Source organism: Centropristis striata, chromosome 14 (assembly GCF_030273125.1).
Source record: "Centropristis striata isolate RG_2023a ecotype Rhode Island chromosome 14, C.striata_1.0, whole genome shotgun sequence".
Classification (NCBI taxonomy): Eukaryota; Metazoa; Chordata; class Actinopteri; order Perciformes; family Serranidae; genus Centropristis; species Centropristis striata.
In genome coordinates this window covers 28,354,612-28,380,843 of record NC_081530.1, presented here as the reverse complement: position 1 = coordinate 28,380,843, position 26,232 = coordinate 28,354,612, and the positions used below count along the sequence as shown (strand labels likewise).

Here is a 26,232-nt window from a genome sequence, read left to right as displayed (position 1 = left end):
AGAGAGTTGGCTCTTATTTTGAAGTGTCTTAACCGGAAATGTTTCTCTAGAAACATGGCGGCTCCTAAAAACAACAGTCGAAGCTGTTGGGCCGTCCCAGATGTTTATAAACATCACGAACAGCGGAAAATATGTATTTCTAGACCTAAATATAGAGAGGGGAGGAAAGAGAGAGCTGTTAAGGTAAGAATGCGCTAAATATAAGTAGGAAAAACACCATATTAAGCTATAATGCAGTGATCCATGGTTGGAGGATAACGTGTCTTAAAATATCGCTCGAAATAATAATAATAATAATAATAATAATGTGTCCTCAAATTCGTCTTGTGCATCGCCAGGTGTATACCATAAATTTAGAGTCTCGTTACCTGATGGTCCAAGGGGTCCCAGCCATTGGAGTGATGACAGAGCTGGTGCAACTGTGCGCCCTGTACGGAGCTGTGGAGGAGTACAGGCCCCTGGACGAGTACCCTGCTGAGGAGTTCACGGAGGTCTACCTTGTCAAGTTCCAAAAACTCACCAGCGCCAGGTATAGGATGTACCTACTCCAAGGTTATAATAGTTTTGGATTTTTCATTAGTTTTAGTTTTAATTTCGTTGTGAATTTTTGTTTTCAGATTCAGTTAGTTTTAGTTAGTTTTTAGAGTGAGTTTGCTAGTTTTAGTTTAGTTTTTATTTTTTTTAAATGCTTAGTTTTAGTTTAGTTTTTATTAGTTTTAGTGTTATTTGTAGTTTTTTTGTAATGGGGTATTTGTTGGGTGCCAGATTCAAAGAGGTCATAATAAATGTTTCCTTTATTTCCTTTGGTTTATCATCTCAGCCCCAATAAGGTTATTAACTCTTACAGTTCTAGGTGTTTTGAATTGTGGTTCTAGTGTAGACATCCCAGTCTCAGTAAACATATTCACCATGTGTTGCATGTTCAAATAGAAACACTGAATTATGAATGAAAAAAGTTGACAAAAACGAAAACTAAGGACATTTTCACTCTAATTTTAGTTAGTTTTAGTTAGTTTTGTAACCACACAATACAGTTTCAGTTAGTTATCGTTTTTTTAAAAACTCTAGTTTTTATTTTTATTTCAGTTAACGAAAATGTTTGTTCAATTCTAGTTTTCGTTATTTCGTTAGTTTTCGTTAACTATAATAACCTTGACCTACTCACGATATACTGCCATGGTAAAGTCAAATACACTTTCTTGATATTGTTGCTTTAAACTTTGTGTTTCAGAGCAGCCAAAAGAAACATGGATGAGAAGAGTTTTTACGGGGGTGTGCTGCATGTGTGCTACGTCCCAGAATATGAGACTGTGGAGGACACCAGGCTGAAGCTGCAGGACAGGAGGAGATATGTGATCAGGGCTGTTCAGAATCAAGGTATACTCAAACATAGACTTAATCTTGAAGAAATAAAAATGATATGTGATATTAGGGTTATGTGGCCAACATATTTTATCCCAATAAAGGCAATATCATATCTAGATAACTATAGATATCCCAATAAAGCATGTGTTCTGGTAATTCAATAAATAAATTGTCTACATTAACTGACCACGTGGTAATACCTATTTTTGAATACTATATATTAGAACGTGAAGCATTGTGTAATTGCCTAAACATAACGCAAATCAGATTGTGAGAGAAACAATATAGAAAAATATATCAGAAATGTTCATATTGTTTTGATGATATATATTGTGATATTGCCCAGTCCTATGTAATATAGAGACATTGTACATATAGACAATATACTGTCTAATTTGTATTCTAATGTTAATGCATGTTTACTTGAAATAACTCAATTCATTTGTTGCACTAAAGGTTTTATATGCTGCAGATGTTTTATTGTCTTTTTTTTGTATTTGGAATGACAAAAATGAACCTGAAGTATTTATTGACACTTTGGTTTTTTTTTTCTACTTCTATTATTACAAAGCAAGAGAAAGGGAACAGAAGGAGGCCGCGATTGAGGAGCCCACATCATCAGACACAGCCACCACATCACAGACCGTCACCACCAGCTGTGATAAAACCTCTGACAATCATAATACAGGGAAGACTTCAAACATCAGCCATTATTCAGGCTTTCCTCAACTGCCATTACCTCCCCAGGAATATCATTACTACGGACATAGAAATCACCACAGCGCTGTACCAACAGAGGACAAAATGGGGACGTTACATAATGCCATCATTGGCAAAAAACAGCAGCAAGCGCAGAGTTTGAGCTGCAGCCAAACCTCTTCAGACAGAGACAAAGGCACAGAACACAGACTCACCTCAAATCAGTCTTTTGCGGCAGCCCGATTTGTCCCAAGGACAGCACACTTGGAAAACAGGAAGCGCAAGATAGAAGAGGCTGCAGCGCACTCACAGACTGATGTTACTGGAAACAATGAGCCACTTATTGGGCCAAAGCTACCAGAACCTCCAAAACTGGACATGGAGGATGTGTCACTGAACACAACTGTCACGCTGATCAGAAACACAATGAAACAGGTAGCCTATCATCTGATGTTTTTGATAGAAATTCACTACAAAAAATATTCACTGTAGCTTTTATACATATTATTTTCAGTCAAATCAGTTTTGTCATCTTTCTCAGGTGGATTCAGTTCCTGACCTCAAACCAGTGGAGAAAAAGGTGAAACCACGCCGTCGGATTTGATGAAGCAAGCTGCCGTGATGCTGGAATATATGCAGATATATTGCTTTTACTGTAGAAAACAACCATTCAAACAGTTTCTTGGCAGCTTGTTTTTATTTAAACATTTTGTACCACAATTTAAAAAGCTATTAACATTTTTTATTAAAGCCTACTGTATACCAATGACTTCTTCATTGTTCCAGTTGTTCCTGAAATACGTGCTGCTCAAATGTCTCAATACTCTGAAAAAAGAGAAAAATAAGAATGTAAGATTAAGAAATTCTGACTAAGAAATATTTGTTATCACAGTTTTTCCAACTGCTTTTGATTTGTGATTACCGTGGTGTCGGGGAGGCATGTTCCAAAAGCCTCAAGCAATAGATTCTCCTCTCTTACTGCCTTTTCAAAGTCACTGAACGATAGTCTGCCATCATGGTCATGGTCCTACAAGAATAAACAGTATGTTTGTTGCCAATATTATCAATAAATAGTGAGAAATACAGACACAAAAATGGTTTTAATTCATCAAACCTGACATTTGTTTGGAGGTTTGAAGATGTGGCGCAGAGAACATATGCAGGAGTGAATCAAGGCATAGATATTTAAAATAATAGGCCAGCAGCATGCATCTCCTCACCATCTTCTTGAGTGTGATCTCCACCAGGTCTTTGACTCCTTCATCAGGGTCCTCCTCTGTGGGCTGTCTGATGAGGCTGTTCTTCAGCATGTGAAACATCTCCTCTCTGGAGACGTAGTTGTCACCGTTCAAGTCATACACATGAAAGCAGTCTAAACCACAAAAAAGGAAAGAGTTATTACCTGGATAATTGCTTCAGATTTTGTATGTATGAGTTGTCTAAGTCTGAGCTTTGAAAGTAAGGTTAAGAGCTTACATTTTATTTTTTCATCCAAGGTCCCTCGGAGGAAAACAGAAAGTCCCTCAACCCATTCTCTCATACTGATGAAGCTGTCATTGTCTTTGTCAAATGTCCTAAAGACTGGGGGACAGATTATCAGCAACATTTAGAACACAACAATTACAATAATCTGAAGCCAAACTGCTTCTGGTTATCCAAATATGCAGTGGTGGAAGATCATTTACTTTAAGTGCTAATACCCCACTTTGAATTTGCGCCACTACAAGTAAAAGTCCTGCATTCAAAACGTACTTGAAGTAAAAGTACAATAGTATCAGCATCACAATGTACTTAAAATAGCAAAAGCTAAAGTACTCTAATGCAGATTGTTTTATACACTCCAAATATATTATTGGATTATTATTATTGATGCCTTTATGTAAGCAGCATTTTAATGTTGTCATGGTAGGGTTCATTTTAACTACTACTATACTGATTTGTGCTTTAATTTATAATAATTTTAAATAAATCATGTTTTTCATGTTAAATCTCGACCTGAAGAGTAATTCAATCCGTCAGCTAAATGTAGTGGAGTAAAAAGTAAGCCTACATAATTTATCTCTAAATGTAGATCAGACTCAGTCTCATTCTTCCAGAATTGCCAGACTAACTGAATTTCCCCTCGGGCATAAAAAAATAAGTTTGAGTAGAAGTATAAAGTTACATTAATTGGAAATACTACCTTAAAAATTCTACGTTTACCAAGTTAACGTTACAGTACTTGAGTAAATGTAACATTCCACCGCTGCAAATATGAAATATTAATATATACAATGAATGTAATATAATCAGTGGCGGTTCTACACAGGGGCCTCCAGGGGCCACTGCCCCTGTGAAGAAGCCTTTGGCCCCTGCTGTGGCTCCTGTGTCAAATTAATAATAAAATGATCAATTTATAACAATGAACGACGGAACAATTCTGACCTATATTTTGTTCAAACAATATCTCATTGTACGCAAAAGGAACCCAGAATGTGTACATTGTATAATAGTTTAATTGTGCAATAAAAGCTAAATATAAAGATCATTCTCACTGTACTGCACTTTCAAAATAAAATAAAAGTAATTGTGCACAAAAATGAGAAATGTCATTGTCGTACAAAAATAACTGTTAATGTTGGTAAGTCTCATTGCTTCAATCAATGTATTTCTTCCAAATATGAGAAGTTTAGCTAAAATAAAGGTTTTGAGTGCTTAAATATCATTTTTGACGATTTTGAATGGGCCCCTCTGATTAAACACTGGCCCCTGCTTGGCCCCCACAGTAAAACTGGTCTAGAACCGCCACTGAATATAATATATCATCGATCTGAAATAGACAGATTACCTCCATCCATGATCATGTCGTCGGTCATCCCGAAGGTGTTGTGCAGGATGCTCCTGAACTTCCCTCTGTCCAGGCCGGTCACTGCTCTGCCGGGGACAGTCGGCTCTCCCAAAAGTACGTTAAACTCTCGAATAAGGCACTCTACCTCTGTTTTGTTGACTGGAATCATTGGACGAGTGGATAATATTTCACATTGTTTGTTAGCTGCTTTACATTTTGTTAAAGTTCATGGTGTTATATATCCAGTGGTGGAATGTAACTAAGTACATTTACTCAAGTACTGTACTTAAGTAAAATTTTGAGGTACTTGTACTTTACTTGAGTATTTCCATTTTATGTAACTTTATACTTCTACTCCACTACATTTAGAGGCAAATGTTGTACTTTTTACTCCACTACATTTAGCCAGCAGCTTTAGTTACTTTTCAGATCAGGATTTAACATGAAAAACATGATCGGTTTAAAGTTTAAAGTGACATTTTCTAAATTAGACCTCATAAAAGCATATTAAATAGTTAAAATGAGCCCTACCTTGAGAAAATAAAATGCTGCTTATATAAATGCATCAATAATAATTATCAAATCATATATTGAGAATATATTTAACAATCTGAGTGGGGTCATTCTGCAAAACGAGTACTTTTACTTTTGATACTTTAAGTACATTTTGATGCTGATACTTTTGTACTTTTACTGAAGTAAGTTTTGAATGCAGGACTTTTACTTGTAGTGGAGTAATTTCACAGTGCGGTATTAGTACTTTTACTTAAGTAAGGAATCTGAATACTTCTTCCACCACTGGTTATATCATGATCGACGATCGTTAGCTGGTAGCGTCATTTCAAAACAATAACACAAACAACAACAGCGGAAAGTGAACCTTATAACAATAAGGAGAAAAGTAGCTTAGCATAAGATAACTAAGTGAATACTCACAGTGCTCCACTTGTTTTGAGATTGTTTCAGCGAGAGTTTGTATCAACTTTCTGTTCATAGCAGACATTTCTGGCATTTTTAGAGGTGGCACACCGGGACGGACAGAGCGTGGTGTTTATATTCTGTCGCCTTGGTAACCACGCAGCATGACGTAAACTGGACCGTTCGAGTAAAACGTGTAAACCCCAAAACAAGAAAGTTATCTCATACTGCTCAAGAGGAAATTAGTAGAGCGTTTGAAGAAGTAATCTGAAGTGGCTTATTTTTCTGCTGGATTTGCAAAAGGAAAAATACATGGGTCATTCCATGGAGAAACATCTCTGTCCCCATTAACGACTTCCTCATATTTTCTTTAAAAATGTGTTAAATAATAAATTGTTTAAGTAAGTATTTGATTAAGGTATTTATCACTTAAACACACAGTAATGCACAACCAGACACTCAGCTTGTTTGTTTTAAGCAATGTAATTTAAAGTTACCTCCCAAAAAAACAAAACTTTTTTCCCTTCTTTATTGTAGCAAACATCATTAAAGGAGTAAACTGTGGTGAGCAATCAACTTTCCCTCATGACTTTTTGTCCATTCCATTGTGCCTCCAATACCACCATAAGGAATCTTGGAGTTATCTTTGATCAGGATCTGTCATTTAACTCCCATATAAAACAAACTTCAAGGACTGCATTTTTCCACCTACGTAATATTAAAAAAATTAGATGCATCCTGTCTCAAAAGGATGCAGAAAAATTAGTTCATGCTTTTGTTACTTCAAGGTTAGATTACTGTAATTCCTTACTGTCAGGCTGCTCCAATAAATCCCTTAAAACTCTTCAGTTAGTCCAGAATGCTGCGGCTCGTGTACTAACAAGAACCAAGAAAAGAGATCATATCTCTCCTGTTCTAGCTTCGCTGCACTGGCTCCCTGTAAAATCCAGAATTGAGTTTAAAATCCTTCTTCTTACTTACAAAGCTCTAAATGGTCAGGCACCATCATATCTTAAAGACCTCATAATGCCATATTACCCTTCTAGAGCACTACGCTCCCAAAATTCTATGTTACTTGTGGTTCCTAAAGTCCTTAAAACTAGATTGGGAGCCAGAGCCTTCAGTTATCAAGCTCCTCTCTTGTGGAATCATCTTCCAGTCTCAGTACGGGAGACAGACACCCTCTCTTTATTCAGGAGTAAACTTAAAACTTTCCTCTTTGACAAAGCCTATAGTTAGGGCTGGCCGAGGCCTTGGACCAGCCCCTAGTTATGCCGCTATAGGCCCAATGTGTCGGGGGACACGATACACCGGGGCCCTCTTTCTCTCTCTCTGATGTCCCAATAATACATGACACAAGCTTTTATTTTCCCAGAGTACTCACACTTTTCTCTGCTCTCTCTTCTCCATCTACTCTATTCTACTCTTCTACATCTATTGCACGTCTGTCCGTCCTGGGAGATGGATCCCTCCTCCGCCTCTCCCTGAGGTTTCTTCTTCTTTTTCCCCTGCTAAAAGGGTTTTTTAAGGAGTTGTGGCCGATGTGAGGGTCTAAGGACAGAGGATGTCGTACCATGTACAGTCTGTGAAGCCCTTTGAGGCAAATCTGTGATTTGTGATTTTGGGCTATATAAATAAAATTGATTTGATTTGATTTGATTAATCTGTCTGTCACATTCTTTAAAAAGCAAAGAACCAATCATTTTGTCCCAAAAGTTATGATGCCAATAATGACTTAATAATGGAAAAAAAAAATCACATTGTAATCGAGGTTAAGAGTTTATTAACAAGAGCCAGGCACTTAAATCTGATATTTCTGCATCATTGGTTAGATTTGTTCAAGTGAAGAACCACTACACATTGGGGTGGAAAGTATTAACTATCTGAAATGTATTAAATGGCAGGACTTTACACATATAAAGATAACTTGATGTTTAGTACTATAAATAATTTACAATATTAATAGAAAAAAGGGTATAAAAACAAATCACAGCTTTTTATTGTAACCCATCATGTCTTTTACCAATTATATAAAGAAGGGGCAAATTTGTCTATTTTATTATATTAATCTTCCATTACAGCAGCTCCCAACTCTCATGAAGGCATGCCAACTGAACCTCTTCGTAACAAGCTCTTCGTTCTTAAACTCATTTCGGCTGTGTGTACAGCCATGTGTTTTGTCATCAGATTATTTCGACTGAACTTCTTCCCGCACACTGTGCAGGCGTACGGTTTCTCTCCGGTATGGATTCTGGTATGTACGTTCAAGTTGCCCACATGACGGAACTCTTTGCCACAAATCCTACAGCGGTATGGCTTCTCCTCTGTGTGAATCTTCATGTGCGCTGTCACACTGTTGCTATGTCGAAACTCTTTGCCACACACTTCACAGGTGAACTGTTTCTCACCTGTGTGGATTTGAGTGTGTGTGGCCAGATGTGCCATGTGGCTGAATTCTTCGCCACAATAACGACAGAAGAATTTGCTTATTCTCTTTGTCTCTTTATTTGGTGGAGTAGTTGGGCTGTGTGGTTCACAGCTGTTAGTCAGCTGGTTTCTCCCTGTCATACTCTGTGTGTGAACTTTACCGACACTGTAGTCTGTCAATGTTGCTAAACCGAATTTAGGATCCATGGTATTCAGAGTGACAGAACAATCTGGCAAAAGAGGCCAACATTCACTGCGAATCAGAGTGTTTCCTTCAACACCTCTGTGGTCAGCTGAGGTGTGAGGTACAGGCATTCGGTCTTCATTGTCTGTATCATGAGTTTGTAACTCACTTGTGTCTGGGTAAATGCAACTGTTCATGCAGGTAGGTGTCAACTTCAAAGTGCTGGATTCAGACTCCTCCATATCCGGTAGCTGTTCTCCCTCTGGACTGCTCCATGGCTGCTCCTGTTTGATTGCGGACAGATCTGGGACCAGTAGTCCACAGTCCTCCTGGCCTACACTAGGGTTGTTGTTGCAGCTGTCAGGACTCCACTCCTGCCCGAACTGCTTCTGCTCACGTTCACAGACAAAGACCTGCGATGTGTCTGTTTAAAGGGAAAGGGGAGAAATTAAATTAAACTCAGTTTGCCAACTTTTGTTCATGGATTACAGTTTTTCCTTTATTCAAACATTGTATTATCCAGTTTTGTTTGTGTGAAAAAGATATAGGGGGAGTCAATTTTCATAATTCTTTAACACAATGGTTTTAAGATTGTGACCACGCAGTGTCAACCGTCCTGGTTTGATTTGGTCCAGGGGCTTTGGTTTCATGGCACCCTCTTATTTCCAGTCAGCTCTTTACCATCTAATAAAAACAAAAATACTTGTGAAATTTTTAGTATGGCCTATGGTCTTTAAAGTACACTCTAAAACTCTTGTGCTCCCTTTTTGCCACAGGGACAAAGACCTTAATTTTTGGAGATGTCCTGTGGTCTGACAAAACTGTAATCTGGCTTTTTTATGTTTCTTTTGGAGTAATGGCTTCTTCCTGGCAGAGTGGCCTTTCAGCCCATGTCTCTGGACTCGTTTCACTGTGGATAATGACACACTCTTACCAGCTTCAGCCAGCATCTTCACAAGGTCTTTTGCTTTTGTTCTTGGGTTGATATGCACATTTTGGACCAAAGCACGTTCATCTCTGGGACACAGAACCCGTCTCCTTCCTGAGCGGTATGATGGCTGGACATTCCCATGGTGTTTATATTTGGGTATAATTATTTGAACAGATGAATGTGGCACCTGCAGGCATCTGGAAATTGCACCCAAGGATGAACCAGACTTGTGCAAGTCCACAATTCTCTTCCTGATATCTTGGTTGATTTCTTTTGACTTTCCCATGATGTTACTAATTAATTAACGCAAATGTTGTCAATAAACCTATCAGAAGCTTCCAAAGACATGACAGCATCATCTGGGCTTTCCCAAATTGTTTCAAGGCATAATAATGTTAGTGTATGTAAACTTCTGACTTTAAAGAAAGTAATAAAAAATTGTCTTAAAACATCCTTCTCTCATTATTCTGGCATTTAGCAATATAAATAATTTTGGTAATCCTAACGGACCTAAAACAGGATAAGTGATTGTCTGATTTCATGTCAGACAGTGAGAAGAAAAAAAAAAGAGTCTTCTTACATAGTGTATGTAAACTTATGGTTTCAACTGTACCTACTTCCATGAATGTCATAATGTTCAGTTGTTGTTGAGGTGTTCATTAGACTTTATGATCATTTTGGACGATGTAGTTTGTGTTGCTGATTAAATGTATTCCATGTGTCCCTGTTATTTAGTCAACCTTCACTGTATGAGGTGGGAAAAAACATTAGAAACGGGAAGTAACGTGATACAATTCAGCAGCACTTTCACATGTGCAGTAGCACTCCTCGAGACACGTATACAGACATTTAGGGCTGCTTCGAACTTATTTATACAGTCTATGCTTAGGACGTAAGAACAGATAGAAAAGAAAACAAACCTTCATTGTGTAAATGTACTTCCTGTTTAAGTCCATGTTGGTCTCCGTCTTGTTGGGAGCGCGCATCTTCCTCCTCGTGCTCCGTTATCGTCCTCTGCACCGCAGAGAAGATCTCCTCTGCAGCCGCCTGCAGCCGCTCACTGATGAACAGCCTCAGCAGCTGCATCTGGGACATTTTAATCATCTGTCAACCTCACCTACAGCACGCAGCCCATCAGTGTCTGTGTCAAGCTGCACAGAAACACGAGGGCACGTCATCCGGCTACACACTTCAAAATAAAAGTATTATTAAGAAAGCAAGTTGGTTTAGAAATTCAGTGAAAGTAGACTAAAAACAGTTGTTAATGATTATTGTCAAAACTTTTACAAGATACTACATTTAATAATATAATTTATAATAATATAACTTATACTACAACAACAACTACTACTACTACTACTAATAAAAATAATAATAATAATAACAATAATAATAATAATGTAAGACTGGTATTACCGTGATTAGGCAAAACACTGGAGCGTCAGTGTCTGCTGTCAAGTCAAAGAAAAAGATGAGAAGAACATATTTGACCTCACATTTAAAGAGATTAATCCAGTGCAATGGTTAAAACCATAAACCCAGAACCTCCTCTTCTTCTTCTCTTCTGGTTTTTAATAACGGTTTGACATCCAAAATCTTGCATTCCCACCATCTATTGGATTAACACTGCAAGCAATTACTAGATTTTCTTGCTGTTCAAGCAGTGCAGCTAATTATTACTGCAAAAAAGGCCAAGAGCTTTATCACACCAGACCAAACCAAAACCCTTCTCTAGACCTTCTGTGTGTTCCAATACCCATTATCAGTCTATTTAATATGCTAGAGAAATATTAAGTATGTCCCAATAAAAACTTTGTCAATTGCAATGCCCACTACATCAGGTCACATTTTTCTAGTATGCAAACCAGCTACAGTCCTCTGTGCAGCATGTCTAGGATCAAAGTTCAAGGCACCATGTTATGATGAATAAGTATGTCTAAATTTTTTAAATACTAAATGCAACAGTACTTACTTTGTAAGGACACGTGCAATACGTAATATAAGTTAAAAGGAAAAAAATGTTCCATTTGGAATGCAGCTTTTATTTTCAAAAGACCTCACTTCCGGTTTCATTCCAGGCTGAATCAGGAATGCTCAGTTCGCCATCTGCTGGACAGGAGCTCCGACTCGGAGGGTTAATACCTTACTCCATTACATGTTGATGATAAATGGGATGTAGAAAAGTTTGGTATGATGTTTAAAAGGAAGAACAGACATACAGATATACATTTTATTTTCTTTGCTCTTTAACTTATTCTTCATTGTGCTCTCTGTAATCTTCTGAACAAAGTATACTGTATTGAGTTAGTATAAAGTCTCACCACAAGGTGGCAGTCATGTAATCTATCAAAAGGATCAAAATAAATACATGCAACTGTAGACCTTTTCTATTATATCCGACATGATCCAAAGAGTTTAAGAGGTCTAGAAAACAAGTAAAGAAGAACTCTGGGTGATTCATCAGTTGGGTTGGATATTTAATTAATAAACTACAATGGATTACAATAATTTTGTCACATAAAACATATATATAAGTACAATATTTTAAAGGTAGTATTTCATGATATATGTCATTAATTTACAATATTGCACAACTACTAACTTCTGAGTGTGTTTGTATATATATATATATATATAAATATATATATATGAGGGGGGTGTCCTTTCAGTCCATCCACTATAGCGCACGTTTGTGTGCATCAGAGTCATGTGGACCGGGGTGCCAGGTTAGTTCTGATTGATAGTGTTGCGTCGACCCAGCGGTTTGGGTTTTCGATCATCGAGTTCCACACAGCAATCTCATCTTCTGTGGAGTCCATCCAGCTGACATCCTCCCCGTAACTCTGACCTGCCATTTAAAAAAACACACACAGTTGTTTAGGTTGAAGATTTTTAAAAAAATGACTAATGTTCCAGTACACACACATCTACTACCACAAGATGAAAGCAATAACAACAATGACCAAGGCCTACATAAGTATGCCCAGCCCTCTGAATACTGTGACTTTATGCTCAAAGTCTGTTCACAATAAACAAAACCTCATCAAAGTTTCAGGTCACACCACTCCACTGACTCCATCTTCCTTCAGAAAACACAAAGACAGAGGCTGCCCTCTATCAGTGATCTGACCTTGACTTCGACACATTACTTATCCAGCGCCAACTGCAAAACAACACTATTAAGAAGTGCTTCTCAACAACTAAATTATCTGAAATAAGAATTGTTTTCCACAACTGCTCACATATTAAGCAAGAGGGTTGGGTAGTAATGGATTATATATAATCAGGATTATGCAATCAGATTACAAAAAAGTAACAAATCAGAGAAGATTACATTTAATCTGTGATTAGATTCTAGTTATATCATCAAGGATTATTCTGTTTTTGATCATGTCTTAAATATACAATTGTTGACAGGATAATTCAATTTGACCAATTTAAAATGGAAAATATTTTCTTGTATATATAAAAGTAAGTTACTCTTCTTGAGTTGCTAGTTCTGTGAATGGTGACTTATTTTTTATGTTAATTTATTTATGGATAATGGACTCATCATTCCTTTTCTTTTCAATATAAACATTTTGAGTGAGTTCTCCTCTTATGTTACAAGAGCATAGTCCTCCATTTGGTAATTGATTAAAAACAGCAGCAACAAAAGAAACAGCATCCCACATGTTGTAGAATACACACAGTACACCTGTAGTTTGTGCCGGTAGTGTTTTCTTAATTTGAATGGAAATGCTGAATATGCAAACTGCATTGAAAATGTTTTGAGAACTCAAATGTCTGAGGTTGCATTTATTTATTTAGTATAAAGTGCAATATTTTCAATGTTTGATTTTGAAGTATTCCTAATTATTCAGATTATATTACATATTTTGTAATCCAATGGACTGTGTTACTAATCACATGTAATTTATATTCAGTAACTATATTTCAAGGTAATTTGACCCAACATGTCTATCCATAAATTGTACTTAGCAATGTGCAGTAACATTGTTCACCTAGAAATGACAGGACTATATGAAATGCCTGAAATGCCAACAGGACAAAATGAAACATGAAGCACCAGATGGGAATACTGTCACCACACCACTCCAAAGCACCACTGCAGATGAAGCACACCCTCTACGAAGCTGATAATAAAGTAAAGCAAACAATAAAACAACTCCCTTAGTTTGTCATCTCCTGACACAGAAGCTGCTGCCCTCCCACGGACTTAAGAAATGTCAGTGAGATAGCACTGAATCACTAATTACAGCTCGGAAATGCTGAAATTTTAACAGGAGATGCTCGCACTTTATTTGTAACCTTGCAAACATTTTGTCACACTGAGTCTCCAGTCACATAATGACTTCCAGAAGACAGCCTGAGATAAACAGAGAGTGAGTAAATATAAAAAGCACACAGCCAACAATAGGCCGGAACTGAAAGTGACTTGATAGGAGATAAGATAAGATCCTCTATATAGACCACAAGGACTGCAGCACAGGAGAACAAACATTGTCCCTAATCACCAAACTGACTGCTGCTTTCAGAACAAGGCAAAGATAGCAGCACTGTTCCCCTGTCAGGTTGCCTATTATATTCTCTGTCACAGAAGGCTTACTGAAACTAGAAGGAGCCATAAGCAGTCTTTAACCCTTAATAGGGCACTCATTGAAATACTTGCAAATTCCAAATTTCAACCCTAGAGAATATTGGAGGATGTTACATACTGCCAGAATGTGTAATATGTATATAGAATATGTATTTTGAGAAAAAAGTTACAAATTTATGACAAAAAAATCACAAATTATTGGTAAAAAAGTTACAAATTTGTGAGGAAAAAAATCTCAAATTTATGACCAAAAAAATCTTAAATTAACGGTAAAAAAGTTCCAAATTTGTGACCAAAAAATCTCAAATTAATGGTAGAAAAGTTGACGAGATCAAAGTTGCAAATATAAAGGGTTAAGAATTTTCACTTTCGCGTGCTTGTATAAAAAGAACAAAATACCCAGACACCCAGAAAAAGCATCTTGTGACTTTGAGCGTGCATCAGGGTGGAGACACCCACCGGTTCCACAGCTCAGACGAATCCCTCCGAGGATGTGTGGCTTTAACCCTTCGCGCTGCCAGACAGTCAGCTCAGCGCAGGCCTCTCTCACGTCACTGGAGTGGAAGCCATCGTACACCATGGTGTGGTTGTAGGTCGGGCTGATGGAGCGCTTCACCACCCGCGTCTTCTGACCACTCTGCCGACTGGCGTCTGGCAGGATGTAGCTTGAGGGGTGGAGATAACGATCATGAGCCAAATTTAGATTATGTTTTATTGTGATATTGTGGGTATGTATATGCAGATTGGAAGTTTAAAGGGATAGTTTGGATTTTTTGAAGTGTGGTTGGATGAGGTACTTACCTATTGTCAGTGCATTATCTACCACCCGCAGTTTAGAGAAGCAGGTAGAAGCATTGACACAGAAGCTAAGCAATGTACAGCTGTGGACGGTTGCAACAGCAAAACTTTAAAAAATCAACATCAGTTTATGTGTTTGCTATATTTAGAATATTATTACAGCATTATCTTGCTGTCAGACAGACCTGTTCAAGTTATCTCATATCTCGTATCTGGTCTACAGCTGCCTTCGCTGATTCTGTTTGTTTCTGTCTGTTTCTGCCTATAACAAACCAACCAATAGAGGCAGCGATAAACCAGAAACTCTTAGCTCTGTGAGCTTAAAGTACTGTTTTTGTCAATGGATTCTGGCAGCATAAATAACAGCTTTAGTTCCCCCCACATAAACTGTCAGGCTGTCTGACAGCAAGATAAGGCAGAGAAAATATTCTACATACACTGTACACTTAAACTGATATTGATTTTTTTTCTAGATGGTTAAAATACTTTTTGCTGCTGTCCCCATCCACAGCAGTACATTGCTTAGTTTCCGTGTTAGTACTTCTCCAAACTGGGGGCATCTATTGTATGACTATGGACAGAAAACTCATACAACTGCACTTCGAAAAATCCAAAGTCTCCCTTTAAATAAAACATTTGGCTATGCTTCTGTACCTTGCAGGACAGAATGTGTGCATGTGTTCAAAACCTTAAATTCACACAGTAAATAAAGAGTCATAAATATACACCTGAAGGGGAAGAATTGTGACTTATTGGTCCTGTTACACAAATAATATTTTACAAGTAAAACTGCTGCCAGGAGGATAACTGATGACAAAATATCAGGAAACATGTTGCAGAGCTGACATACCTTCTGACAAAGGAGTCTATAGCGCCCCCTTTGTGCCCCAGGAGACCTTGAGCCTCTCGAAGCCAGATGTGAAGCTCTCCTGTCAGAGGCAGGCCACCACCTTCACACACACAGACACACACAATGTATGAGACACATGGTGGGACATGAGCTGCATCAATGATATGTGTGCTCTCAGCTCACCCTCATATCCATCTGGGATGAACTTAATAGAGAGCAAGATGGTCCCGCGGCTGCTGATGGATTCTGGATTCAAAAGAACCTGTGATGGGGGTGAAGGGGGAATAGAAACGAGAAAAAGATAAAGGCAGAGAAGAAGACAGAGGATGCAAGAGAAAGAAAAATCGAGGGGGAGGGAGGCAGAAGTGTGGAGGCAGGAAAAGATTAAGGTTACATAAAACCTTAGTTGAAATTCACAGCATGTCTTCGTCTCCCTTCAGCTCTCCCAGACACAAGACACACTCCTCCATGTACTCTGTGTCTCCAACAAAACTACCACAGTGCTGCTACACAAACACTGCAAAACAAATGTAGATCCAGACATCATAGTGTTTTGGTAAATATTGTTTTCAAGCGTGCATGCTAATTTATGTGCCTTTATATGCATGTAAATGATTAATGTCTGCTCTTCTGTACCCGTGGTTGCAGGTTCTGCCACAGTGGCATAGTGCAGGTCCAGTCCCAGAGGCCCAGAGACACCTCCACCTCCCCCAGGAACACGTTTCTCCCCAGGGGCTCGGCGTGCCACACGGACAGGTTCAAGGTCCGGCTTCTGAGCTCCCCGATCCGCACTTTATACTATAAAAGAGGAGACAAGGGAGGCATATGGAAGGATGGAAGAGGAAAGGGCAGGACAAAGAATTACAAGTTTTCCACCAACATAAACTTTAAATCTGCTCATTTATTGGCAGGATTTGCAAGACTGGGGACTAAGACTGGGGAAGTGTCTGCAGTGCATGTTGCAGGACACATGGAGGAGAGCAGATGGCAGGTGGAGGATTTCTGTCGCTGCCACTTTATGTATATGTAAATGAGTCTCACTCGGAGAGTCTGGTCATAGACTGGGTTTAGTGTCTTCTTCTTCACTGCAGTTTTCTTCTTACTGTGACTCGACTTGTCCGGCAAGAGATAGGTTTTGACGTATCTGTGCAAAGTGCAAATACAGACATTTTTTTACTCATTTTGGATGTGACGTTGTGCAAGATGCACTTTCACACATGCATTGTCACTCACGGGTCAGAACGCTCCTTGCGTGCGGAAGCGATGTCTTCGCATCGGCACACTTTGACTTGCAGCTCCTCCCTCTGGCTGTCGTAAACCAATGAGAATTGGATACGGCCCCTCACCTCCACCACTCCAAAATCCCCTGAGCTGAACAGACTCATCATGCTTCCACTGAGCTGTAAAACGCAGAACAGAGATCAGCTCCTACGTCATTGTCCAGAGCTGAGTCATCTTGCGTCGCTGGATAGTCAATTAATCAAATGTGTGTGCATGCACGTATATTTGTGTGTGTGTGTGTGTGTGTGTGTGTGTGTGTGTGTGTTCTTTGTGTGTGTGTGTGCGTGTGTGTGTGTCACTAGATAGTCAATTAATCAAATGTGTGTGCATGCACATATATTTGTGTGTGTGTGTGTGTGTGTGTGTGTGTGTGTGTGTGTGTGTTCTTTGTGTGTGTGTGTGTGTGTGTGTGTGTGTGTGTGTGTGTGTGTGTGTGTGTGTGTCGCTAGATAGTCAATTAATCAAATGTGTGTGCATGCACGTATATTTGTGTGTGTGTGTGTGTGTGTGTTCTTTGTGTGTGTGTGTGTGTGTGTGTTCTTTGTATATGTGTGTGTTCTTTGTATATGTGTGTGTGTGTGTGTGTGTGTGTGTGTTCTTTGTATATGTGTGTGTGTGTGTGTGTGTGTGTGTGTGTGTTCTTTGTATATGTGTGTGTGTGTGTGTGTCGCTGGATAGTCAATTAATCAAATGTGTGTGCATATATTTGTGTGTGTGTGTGTGTGTGTGTGTGTGTGTGTGTGTTCTTTGTGTGTGTGTGTGTGTGTGTGTGTGTGTGTGTGTGTGTGTGTTCTTTGTGTGTGTTCTTTGTGTGTGTGTGTGTGTGTGTTCTTTGTGTGTTCTTTGTGTGTGTGTGTGTGTGTGTGTGTGTATGTACCGTGTAGCCTGAGTGGAGGCTGCCGGTGGAGCTGCTGGTTTTCAGAGAAGTTGGATCCGGCTCGGTCAGGCAGCTGCTCAGAGAGTCAGAGTCTCCATTGTGACCGTCATACTCATCCTAAATGCACACGCAGGCACACAGCAATTATTCTCAGAAACAGCGTCACTACTGATCATCAAACATCTGGGACACTCTCCCTGCATACATCATGTCCATTAAGGCAAGACACTACAGGTGAATAGGGTGAAAATGTTAACTAACAGATATCACCATGAAACTTCCCTAGTTGACAACTTACATGAAGACAATACTTTTTTGTATTACAAGTTTTCTGAAAATGTATGTTTAATTATGGAAATGGGGCATTATCTTATTAAATATGTGCTTCTTTGCATACATTTCCAGAACAGAAATCTGACATATGATCAAGCCCCGACTCAAAATTCTTGTTTCATTTTGTTGACATATTAGAGAAAACATTTTAAAAAGGGAATTTTGGATTTAACAAAAACGTTTTTTAGGAATAAAATGTTAGATAAATAATCTATGAATTATATATAAATAAACCCCTCTGTAGAAATCTTCGAATACGGAATATAGATTGGAATGAAGCTGGAAAGTTTGGTGTATTAAGTGCAACTGATTTAGAGATTTTTTATGATTTTTTAATATTTTTATTTTTAAAGATATGAACTATAAAATTCCATACACGTACAACACTATAGACAAATAGGGTAAAAAAAGGAAACAAATAGATATCACCATGACATTTCTTCAGTTGATTACTTGCATTGAGACAAAAAAAAATTGTATTACAAGTTTTCTAAAATATAATGTTTAAATATGCAAATGATAAATTATGATGCTAACTTTTGCTAAATTTTGAAGAAATCTTCAGACACAAATTGACAGTATGTTATAAAATAAACACCTTAATGTGTATTTTTGATATTTTACATTAGCCTGAAAGAAGACATGTTGTGAGAGCAAAATAGCCCAACAATCCCAAAATTGACCAGCGCATGAAAAAAATAAATGTGTTTTTGCCTGTAGTGTCTCGCCTTTACTATTTAACTTTATTATACTCTACCATTAAAAGAGCTGAAGAAATGATTTACCTCATGTTCCTCTGAGTAGCCATTACTTTTCTTTTCGTACTCTATAAGCAGAATGAGTTGAGAATGAGTTAATAATAAAACTAAGAGACAGCTAGAGAGTAACTGAGAGAAAAACTTTGGATACCTTTGGAAGATGTGGAACTTTTTCTTTGCAGACCCTGAAATTAAATATGATTCGTTATCTTTAGACGATATGTTTTTCAAGCAAGAGAAAAGTAAACAAGCATGTACACAGACCTGCCCTACAGGGATTTTTGTTCTGGGTGTGGGTGCAGGTTTCAAACTTCCTTGAGTCCTGAAAACACAAACATGATGTTGAAAAATGCACACAAATGTTATAAAAGTGAAATGATTTTCCTGTAGCAGACGTCCTCACTAACCCTCCGCTCTCCTCTTCGCTGTCCTTCAGTCTCCTCACTGCCTCAGGAGAGGTGTTGTTGTTGACGGTGTTTTCCTCTTTTTCTCCATTGAACAATCCACTCAGGGGCACATCTGTTACCATGACAACAACAGATCCATCACAGGGATGTCCCTATAACAATAAAAAAAAAAAACAGCCCCACAGACCTGTAGCACTGCTTTAACTGAAAACTGACCTCTGTTCTTGGTCTTCCTGTGGCGTATGGTGGCGTGGACCATCGAGCACACCGACGTCCCGTTGTGATGGCGTTTTCCACGCTCCTCGCTGAACCACGCTCCTGACAGGAAGCGCAAACGTGTCGGGTCTGTTTCTGTATCCTCGAGGGCCCTGCAGCATTAAAATGGAGCCATGTTAAACAGCAAACAGACATCTGCAAAAGTCAGCTGATGTCATCCTCCAAACCAAACAGTCACTACTGTCGTGTAACTTACTCAACAGTTAAAAGACAAAAACGTGCTGATTCTACTAATAAACTAGAATTACTGCGCTCTCTATACAGTCACCACAGCTTTAAGGTGGGAACCCAAGATTAGTGTCACTTATTCAGTATCTGACCAAATGTGAGATATGATCACAACTCCACTGATGACACAGTGAAGTTGAACTTATGGATATAAAATGTCATCATTTCATCCCATTAGACATTGGTGTGAAATTGTGTCATTATTATCACCTTTTGTTCTGTTATGTTTTCAGTTTGTCTGTTTGTCAGCAGGGTTCCAGAAAAACTACAGACCTGATTCATGGAACTTAGTGGAAGGGTGAAGCATTGGCCAAGAAAGAACAAATTAAAAGTTCATGCCGATGCAAATAGGGATGGCCCGACCGATATCACTTTTTCAGGCCTATACGGCAACTGCCGATACCGATACCGTCTTTTTCCCTAAACAAGCTGTTAAAACAATCAATATAACACAAACTGTCCACGTGACACATGCTGCTCACCTCTCTCTACGGCAGGTCGCCCAAAGTTTAGTGAAGTATCTACATAATAGTTTAGGCTAATAGATCGGATTATACTTCTTTTTTCTTTCTTTCGATATCAGATCCATTGATTTTGGCCAATATCCGTCCGATGAATATTGGATCAGCTCTCCTTAGATGCAAATCATGCGGTGGATACATAAATTATTTCTCACTTTCGTTAACATTTTGAGATACAGCATTTGTGCAGCATTCATGTGATGTTGAAATAATCAGGACAAACTAGATCCCCAATTTAAAAATAGAAGTGCCCTTCTAGTTATAGCATATTAATTCTTGAGTTATGGCCAAAAATGTATTTTGTGATGTCACGGTGACCTTTGATCTGCAAAATCAGATCAATTCATCCTCGAGTCCAAGTGGACGTTTGTGCTATTTTCTAAAAGGTGGACTGTTACGCAAAAGTGCAGAATATTATCAGGTCTTAGCTTCTCAAACGAGATTATCTTCTCTCTGTCTTGGGTTTGAGGAAATTGTGAATTTTCCGAGGTTTCATAGACTATGATGTCAATCAATGAATTGGTTAAATTTTTAAAAGTTTATGGTACCTGGTTTAAACATTTATCAATACAAATATGCCAAACAGTGGACAACAGGTTAACTATTAGACCGAAATCAGAGGTTCTGCAGGCTCTCTGACCATGTGGTGGTGACCACTGATTAATCATTTTTCACAGATGCTGGAGCTGCTCCGCTCTGCAGGCAGAAATAATTTCACTGTTCGGTTCTTGACATTTCCCACTGAGACAAGGCTTAATTACCAACCAGGCAAAGTGGGCAGCTGCTCCTGGGCTCCAGACTCCCAGAAGCCCCAGCGTAGCAAATTATTTGTGGTTATTTGATAAATTAAAATTTTGTTTGGAAACATGCATTATTAAAGCACAATATCAACCAACAAGAAAAAAGCCTTGGGTCCTGCATGCTTTATTATCTTATTTTAACCTGACTCACACTAAAGAGCATCCCTGCATCAAAATATTTTTTATTTCAGCTGAGCTTTAATGTTTCCTACGTCCACATTTCAAATGGTCACTGAACAAACCTGCACTCAGCAAAATGTGTCGTACAAAAAGTGTTTTTCAGCCTTAAACTACAGCATACAGACAGGAGATGAATTAAAGGAAACCCCTAAATATGATACAAAGAATACAGATGCATCCTGAGAGTAGTAGTACATAAAATAAATGAGGCATTTTATCCTAACATGTTCTTTGGCTCGACCCCTTTGGATGTATTATACAATACTTCTTAGAGGTCGCCTTGAACCAGAGATGACACATTTCTATTCAGATGAGAAATGTATCCTCATGGGTGACAATGCTTTCATTTGCAGGGTACACAGGGGCCCACTGAGTGGTTCCATGAGAATGAATATGATGTAAAGCAGTCACAGGGTCTTAAACAAGTGGAAACCCTGTGATTTAAGTGCTTTCTTTTGTAAGAATGGCGTAGACAGAGACCTACTGAGGAGTTTTATTGCCTTCCCTTTAACTTATTTAACTTATTTAACCCTTTAACTGTCTGTATGTCACTGGACCAAACTGGCACCTAAAAAGGATAAACAGTCACCTCTGACCTTACACGTCCTTCATCGCGACGACGCAACTCCAAGTCGCGCTCTAAAACTTCCAGGATAGTGGACCGCTCCGCTTCTGTCAGGTGGCTCAAGTCAAGAGAAGAGTCGACCTGCTCCCCCTCCATCCCTGAGAGACAGCCAAAACCACAACCCTTAAGCATACATCCTTAATGACATGTTACTATGATATATATCACAGTTATGTCCTTATAAAATTGCTCTTGTTGCAGGGATTTACAAGTTGTATATCTCAGAAGGCTGTATATAAAGCACTTTTAAAATCAACTCAGGTTGACCAAAGTGCTGTACAAAAGTGTACAAAATAGCAGTAAAAGACAGTAAAAACACAAGAAATTAATATTAAATCATATTTATATATAACACAATATATTAACTAATATATTGGGAACATTTTTGCTTGCTAGACCAGTTCCAAAATTGTTTGCCCTATAACTCCTTAAAATTAAAACTTGCCCCAATATGACGAATATGTCAAATAGTTGTGAGTATATTATTCCTTCTTTAAGGCGAGACACTTAGCAAAATCTGTCCTACTGTTCTACCTCCTAAACACAAGACAGGAACACACCACTAGATCAGTTTTGCATGCACTTATTCCCTAGCTTTAACAAGAACAATTATGGTGATATGTCATTTTTTTAACACACAGTAAATATAAAATGCTATCCCATATTATATCACGGCAATAACATCTATCAGACATTTCAAACGAACATTTTGCTCACTTCACCTCTCATCTGTAATGTCTGTGTATCTGTTATGTTTTATTCGTTGTCTTGTCTCTTTATTTTGTATTGCAATGTGATTCTGTCTTTTACGTGCTGCAGAACAGAAACCTGCTGTAAACCAAACTGTCAGGCCAGTTTAATTCTAACACATTCATTGTTATTTTAAATATGTTCCTGTATGATACAAAAACGTTTCTCAGAAGCAAAGATGTGTCAGTAAATAATACACTTTTTCATATAGCAGACGTGTTAAGTCCTGTAAAATATCTTGAGATCTCTGAAGTTTATTTTCTGGTTCCACATTGTTAAACTATTAAATACACTGTAAAATCAAGTGTCCTCCAATAGCCCTGGTATTAATGACTGTAGTCTCTCTAAACTTCTTTAATTACAAAAAGTTAGAAAATAAACAGCAATGTCTCAGTTACTCAAGATTATCCTCAAAGTTTGTTGTGAGCAGTTTCATGTACTAGAAATAAAAAGTTATTATGTTTCAATATATTTCATCATCTAGCTGATCTAAATGGATAAAAGGCACTACAGGTTAGGGAAAAATGTTTTGTTTTTTAAATTGAGGTGTACTGTCCTTTTAATAACATTATTTTAGCTTACATTACTTGATTTGTCACTGAGGAGCATGGTGTTTAAAAAAAAGAGGAAAGCAAACGTCTGTAGGCAAATAAACTAACCTGCTGCACCACAATATAATCATATGTGTTTGTGTGTCTGCGTCTGTGTGTGTGTGTGTGTGTGTGTGTGTGCGCGCGCGCGCGCGCGCGCCTTGAGGCTAGTTACCGTTGAGTGATTAACGCATGCGCAGAGCGATCCTCCTGTGGTTAGGAGTTTGGCAAACAGGATATCATACAAGTAAACCACAGCTTTCAAAACGCTCCCCCTGAAACAACAAACAAAAATAACAATATTAGCGTGTAGCCGATCATGTTAAGTATAGCCTCATGATAATATTCCTGTAAGTATGTAGGTTTGCATTGATGCACTAATCTAAACTGGTTTAACAGTTGCTTTCTTTTTTTGTCACACAACCAAATATGGCTGTTATATTTAATTAAAATTTCTCGTGATAATTTCCATGAAGTTTCCCTTTAGGGAAATAGGCCCATGCAGCACTTTCCTCATAATGAACAGCGCGAGAGAGAAAACACCTGTCGCCACTTTTTCTCCTTTTTGGCTCAAAGGTTGAACTCCCCTCTCTCACACTGAAAACAGACACACAGAGAAACGTAAAACCCGAGCTGTGTTACCTTACTTGTGAGCTTCCGCTTCTTCCATGTGTGAAAAAGTTTTATTGAAAAGTTTTTAAGTCCAGATAGCGATGTGTGTGTGTGTGTGTGTGTGTGTGTGTGTGTGTGTGTCGCGGAGTAAACGGAGTGAACACGCCCTCAGTCCGCACAGAGGCTGCAGTCAGCTGGGAGGTGAGCATGAGGCGGAACAAACGGAAAACACAGAGAGGGAGAATAACTCTCTCTCTCTCTCTCTCTCTCTCTCTCTCTCTCTCTCTCTCTCTCTCTCTCTCTCTCTCTGTGTGTGTGTGTGTGTGTGTGTGTTACATCGTCCGATTGATACGGTGTGTTTGTTTGACTGTGCGATATGACTCACACACATAAACACACACGGATGTTTTACCGAATAGCAGGGTGGAGGTGGGATGTAACTTTCCTTCTTGTGGCTGTCCACACCTGTTAAGCACACATTTGGCACAGACTCTGACACTGCACCTACTCACACATATGCAAACACGACACACATCTTTGCTTGCTTTAAAGGGAGTATAGCCAGCAGCACATGAAGCCTGCCTCAACCTTAGTGTGGAAATATGTGTTTGTGAGGCCCTTTCTCACTGGAAGTGTTTGTGTGTGTTGGGGGAGGGTGCGTTCAGAGTGAGAAAGACCTGTATTCAGTCCTGTCCTTTGTCAACAGACTTGGATGACAGCCACACTCAGTGGCCAGTTGGGAAACTTTTTTGTGTGGGTTTATTCAAGCCTGTGTAGGTCCTGGCTCAGACAGCATCTGGTGCATCCAACCAGCCATCCTGCTGCTCCCCCTAAAGGCCTCCACCAGCACCCTGTCCCTGCTGCATGCTGGGTGCTGACTGACACCCAGATATGTGAGAATTAAAACAGTGATTGTTATCTGCAGATACTGCTCTCTGGTCTCGCCCAGATTACAGCAGAATCGGTTCACTCACTCTGCTGGTATGGGCAAATATGCACTCAACACACACTGTGCAATCTACTGTGATTAGCGGTTAGCAACTCCTCATTTACATGCAAGAACGGAGACATGAAATACAAAGAGAAACAGTTAATCCTAAATTTATTCAGGCTGCCAACCGTTTTAAGCATTTTTTTTGCCAATGGCATCACAAAAAAAAAGGATCAAACAGCTCATATTGAACTTAACTGCCATTAATATGAGTAAATAACCATGGGCGTATTATGAGAAAAACAGGCCCCAAGTCACAGACAGGAGCAAGACACACACTTTATAGCTGGTTAGCCTCTCTTTGTTGTTGTTTTTTGTCTCTTTGTAACAGTTTTGGTCTTTTTGCATTTTTTTTTGTCTGTAGTTGTATTGTCTCTGTGGTCATTTAGAGTCGCTTTGAGGTTGTTTTGCAACACTTTATAGTCATTTAATGGTAATTTTGAGTCTCTCAGGGTTGGTACATGTCTCTTTGACATTTTGTACTTGCAGGCCAGGGAGGCCTCTGACACTTGTTAGAAAATACACCAGGGACTCACAAAGAGAAGCAGAATAATCAAATTATTTTAACACACTCTGGGCATGTGCCTCGTAGACCTGTTCAATAATCCATCCATGGTCACATCAAATTTCTTTCAACTGTTATGAAATGGTCACAGCTGGTATGTATATAATATAAATATGAGCAATCAACAACAAAATGTATTTATAAAAAAAAAAAGATTCTGAGTTATCGACAAGTCAAAACAAAAACACACAAAAATCAGAGTAGGACAAAGGTGAGGTCCTCAGCTAAATAACTCACTGCAAGTAACTAAAATAATAATCTAACCTACATAAAGTAAATATTAAACTTTTTGGTTTCAAGAAATACTAGTAAAGTATTCAACTCCATGGGAAACACACACATCCTCAGAGATGATAGACAAAATCCTTTAGAGTCTCATTTTTTAAGGTTCATGAAAAATGTTGCCTGTTATGACCTTGTCTGGCCTCCTGTCTACATTGAAATTATATCACTCAGCACTATTTACACAGTTGAAACAGCTCATTTGATACAGCTAGCTGCTTGTTGTTTGTAAGACAGCAAACACTTTGTATGGTGAAAATGTATGTTGGGTTTGGTCACAAAGATGAATCACTGCAAAGCACAGAGCAGGGTTCCAATGAGTGCTCGAGGTGCTTAAAGTTGATTGCATTTTGAATAGCATGCTTGAAACTGCTTGAAATTGAAGTTTTATAAGATGTGAAACATTGTTAAACATCAAATTTTAATTTATCACACTTGTGTAGTTTGCTGTCATAATATTTGATTGTTTGTAGCATAATAACATCTAATTGAATGTGACGAAGAAGTGAAATAATCAGCATATGCTATATATATATATATATATATATATATATATA

The 26,232-nt window shown here is 38.5% G+C and overlaps 4 protein-coding genes across 5 annotated transcripts; 1 reads left to right on the top strand and 3 right to left on the bottom strand.

Moving 5' to 3' along the window:
- Positions 1-52: 52 nt before the first annotated feature.
- On the top strand, positions 53-2,955 carry rbm48 (RNA binding motif protein 48). Its single transcript, XM_059350079.1, has 5 exons — positions 53-183; positions 339-529; positions 1,232-1,377; positions 1,937-2,499; positions 2,606-2,955. The coding sequence occupies exons 1-5, from the start codon at positions 55-57 to the stop codon at positions 2,666-2,668; spliced, it is 1,092 nt and encodes a 363-aa protein (XP_059206062.1). The 5' UTR covers positions 53-54; the 3' UTR covers positions 2,669-2,955.
- Positions 2,829-5,949, bottom strand: clxn (calaxin). The gene is made up of 6 exons (XM_059350080.1): positions 5,828-5,949; positions 4,892-5,050; positions 3,541-3,645; positions 3,285-3,436; positions 2,987-3,091; positions 2,829-2,889 (listed from the first exon to the last, which is right to left on the bottom strand). Exons 1-6 carry the CDS (start codon positions 5,901-5,903, stop codon positions 2,839-2,841), a joined length of 648 nt encoding a protein of 215 aa, XP_059206063.1. The 5' UTR covers positions 5,904-5,949; the 3' UTR covers positions 2,829-2,838.
- Positions 5,950-7,575: 1,626 nt separating this feature from the next.
- LOC131985146 (zinc finger and SCAN domain-containing protein 22-like) lies at positions 7,576-10,495 on the bottom strand. Its single transcript, XM_059350195.1, has 2 exons — positions 10,272-10,495; positions 7,576-8,844 (listed from the first exon to the last, which is right to left on the bottom strand). Exons 1-2 carry the CDS (start codon positions 10,453-10,455, stop codon positions 7,904-7,906), a joined length of 1,125 nt encoding a protein of 374 aa, XP_059206178.1. The 5' UTR covers positions 10,456-10,495; the 3' UTR covers positions 7,576-7,903.
- A 932-nt stretch (positions 10,496-11,427) lies between these two features.
- Positions 11,428-24,002, bottom strand: sytl1 (synaptotagmin-like 1). 2 transcript variants are annotated; one of them, XM_059350001.1, is made up of 16 exons: positions 23,868-24,002; positions 23,401-23,500; positions 21,857-21,983; positions 19,472-19,623; positions 19,256-19,367; positions 19,113-19,170; positions 19,000-19,033; positions 18,876-18,916; positions 17,758-17,874; positions 16,833-16,999; positions 16,641-16,743; positions 16,236-16,397; positions 15,783-15,861; positions 15,600-15,699; positions 14,411-14,616; positions 11,429-12,199 (listed from the first exon to the last, which is right to left on the bottom strand). In XM_059350001.1, the coding sequence occupies exons 3-16, from the start codon at positions 21,979-21,981 to the stop codon at positions 12,057-12,059; spliced, it is 1,599 nt and encodes a 532-aa protein (XP_059205984.1). In that variant the 5' UTR covers positions 21,982-21,983; positions 23,401-23,500; positions 23,868-24,002; the 3' UTR covers positions 11,429-12,056. The 2 variants fall into 2 exon arrangements, with proteins under 2 accessions (XP_059205985.1, XP_059205984.1); XM_059350002.1 differs by lacking the exons at positions 23,401-23,500; positions 23,868-24,002 and having other exon boundaries at positions 11,428-12,199; positions 21,850-21,984.
- Between the last annotated feature and the right edge of the window lie 2,230 nt (positions 24,003-26,232).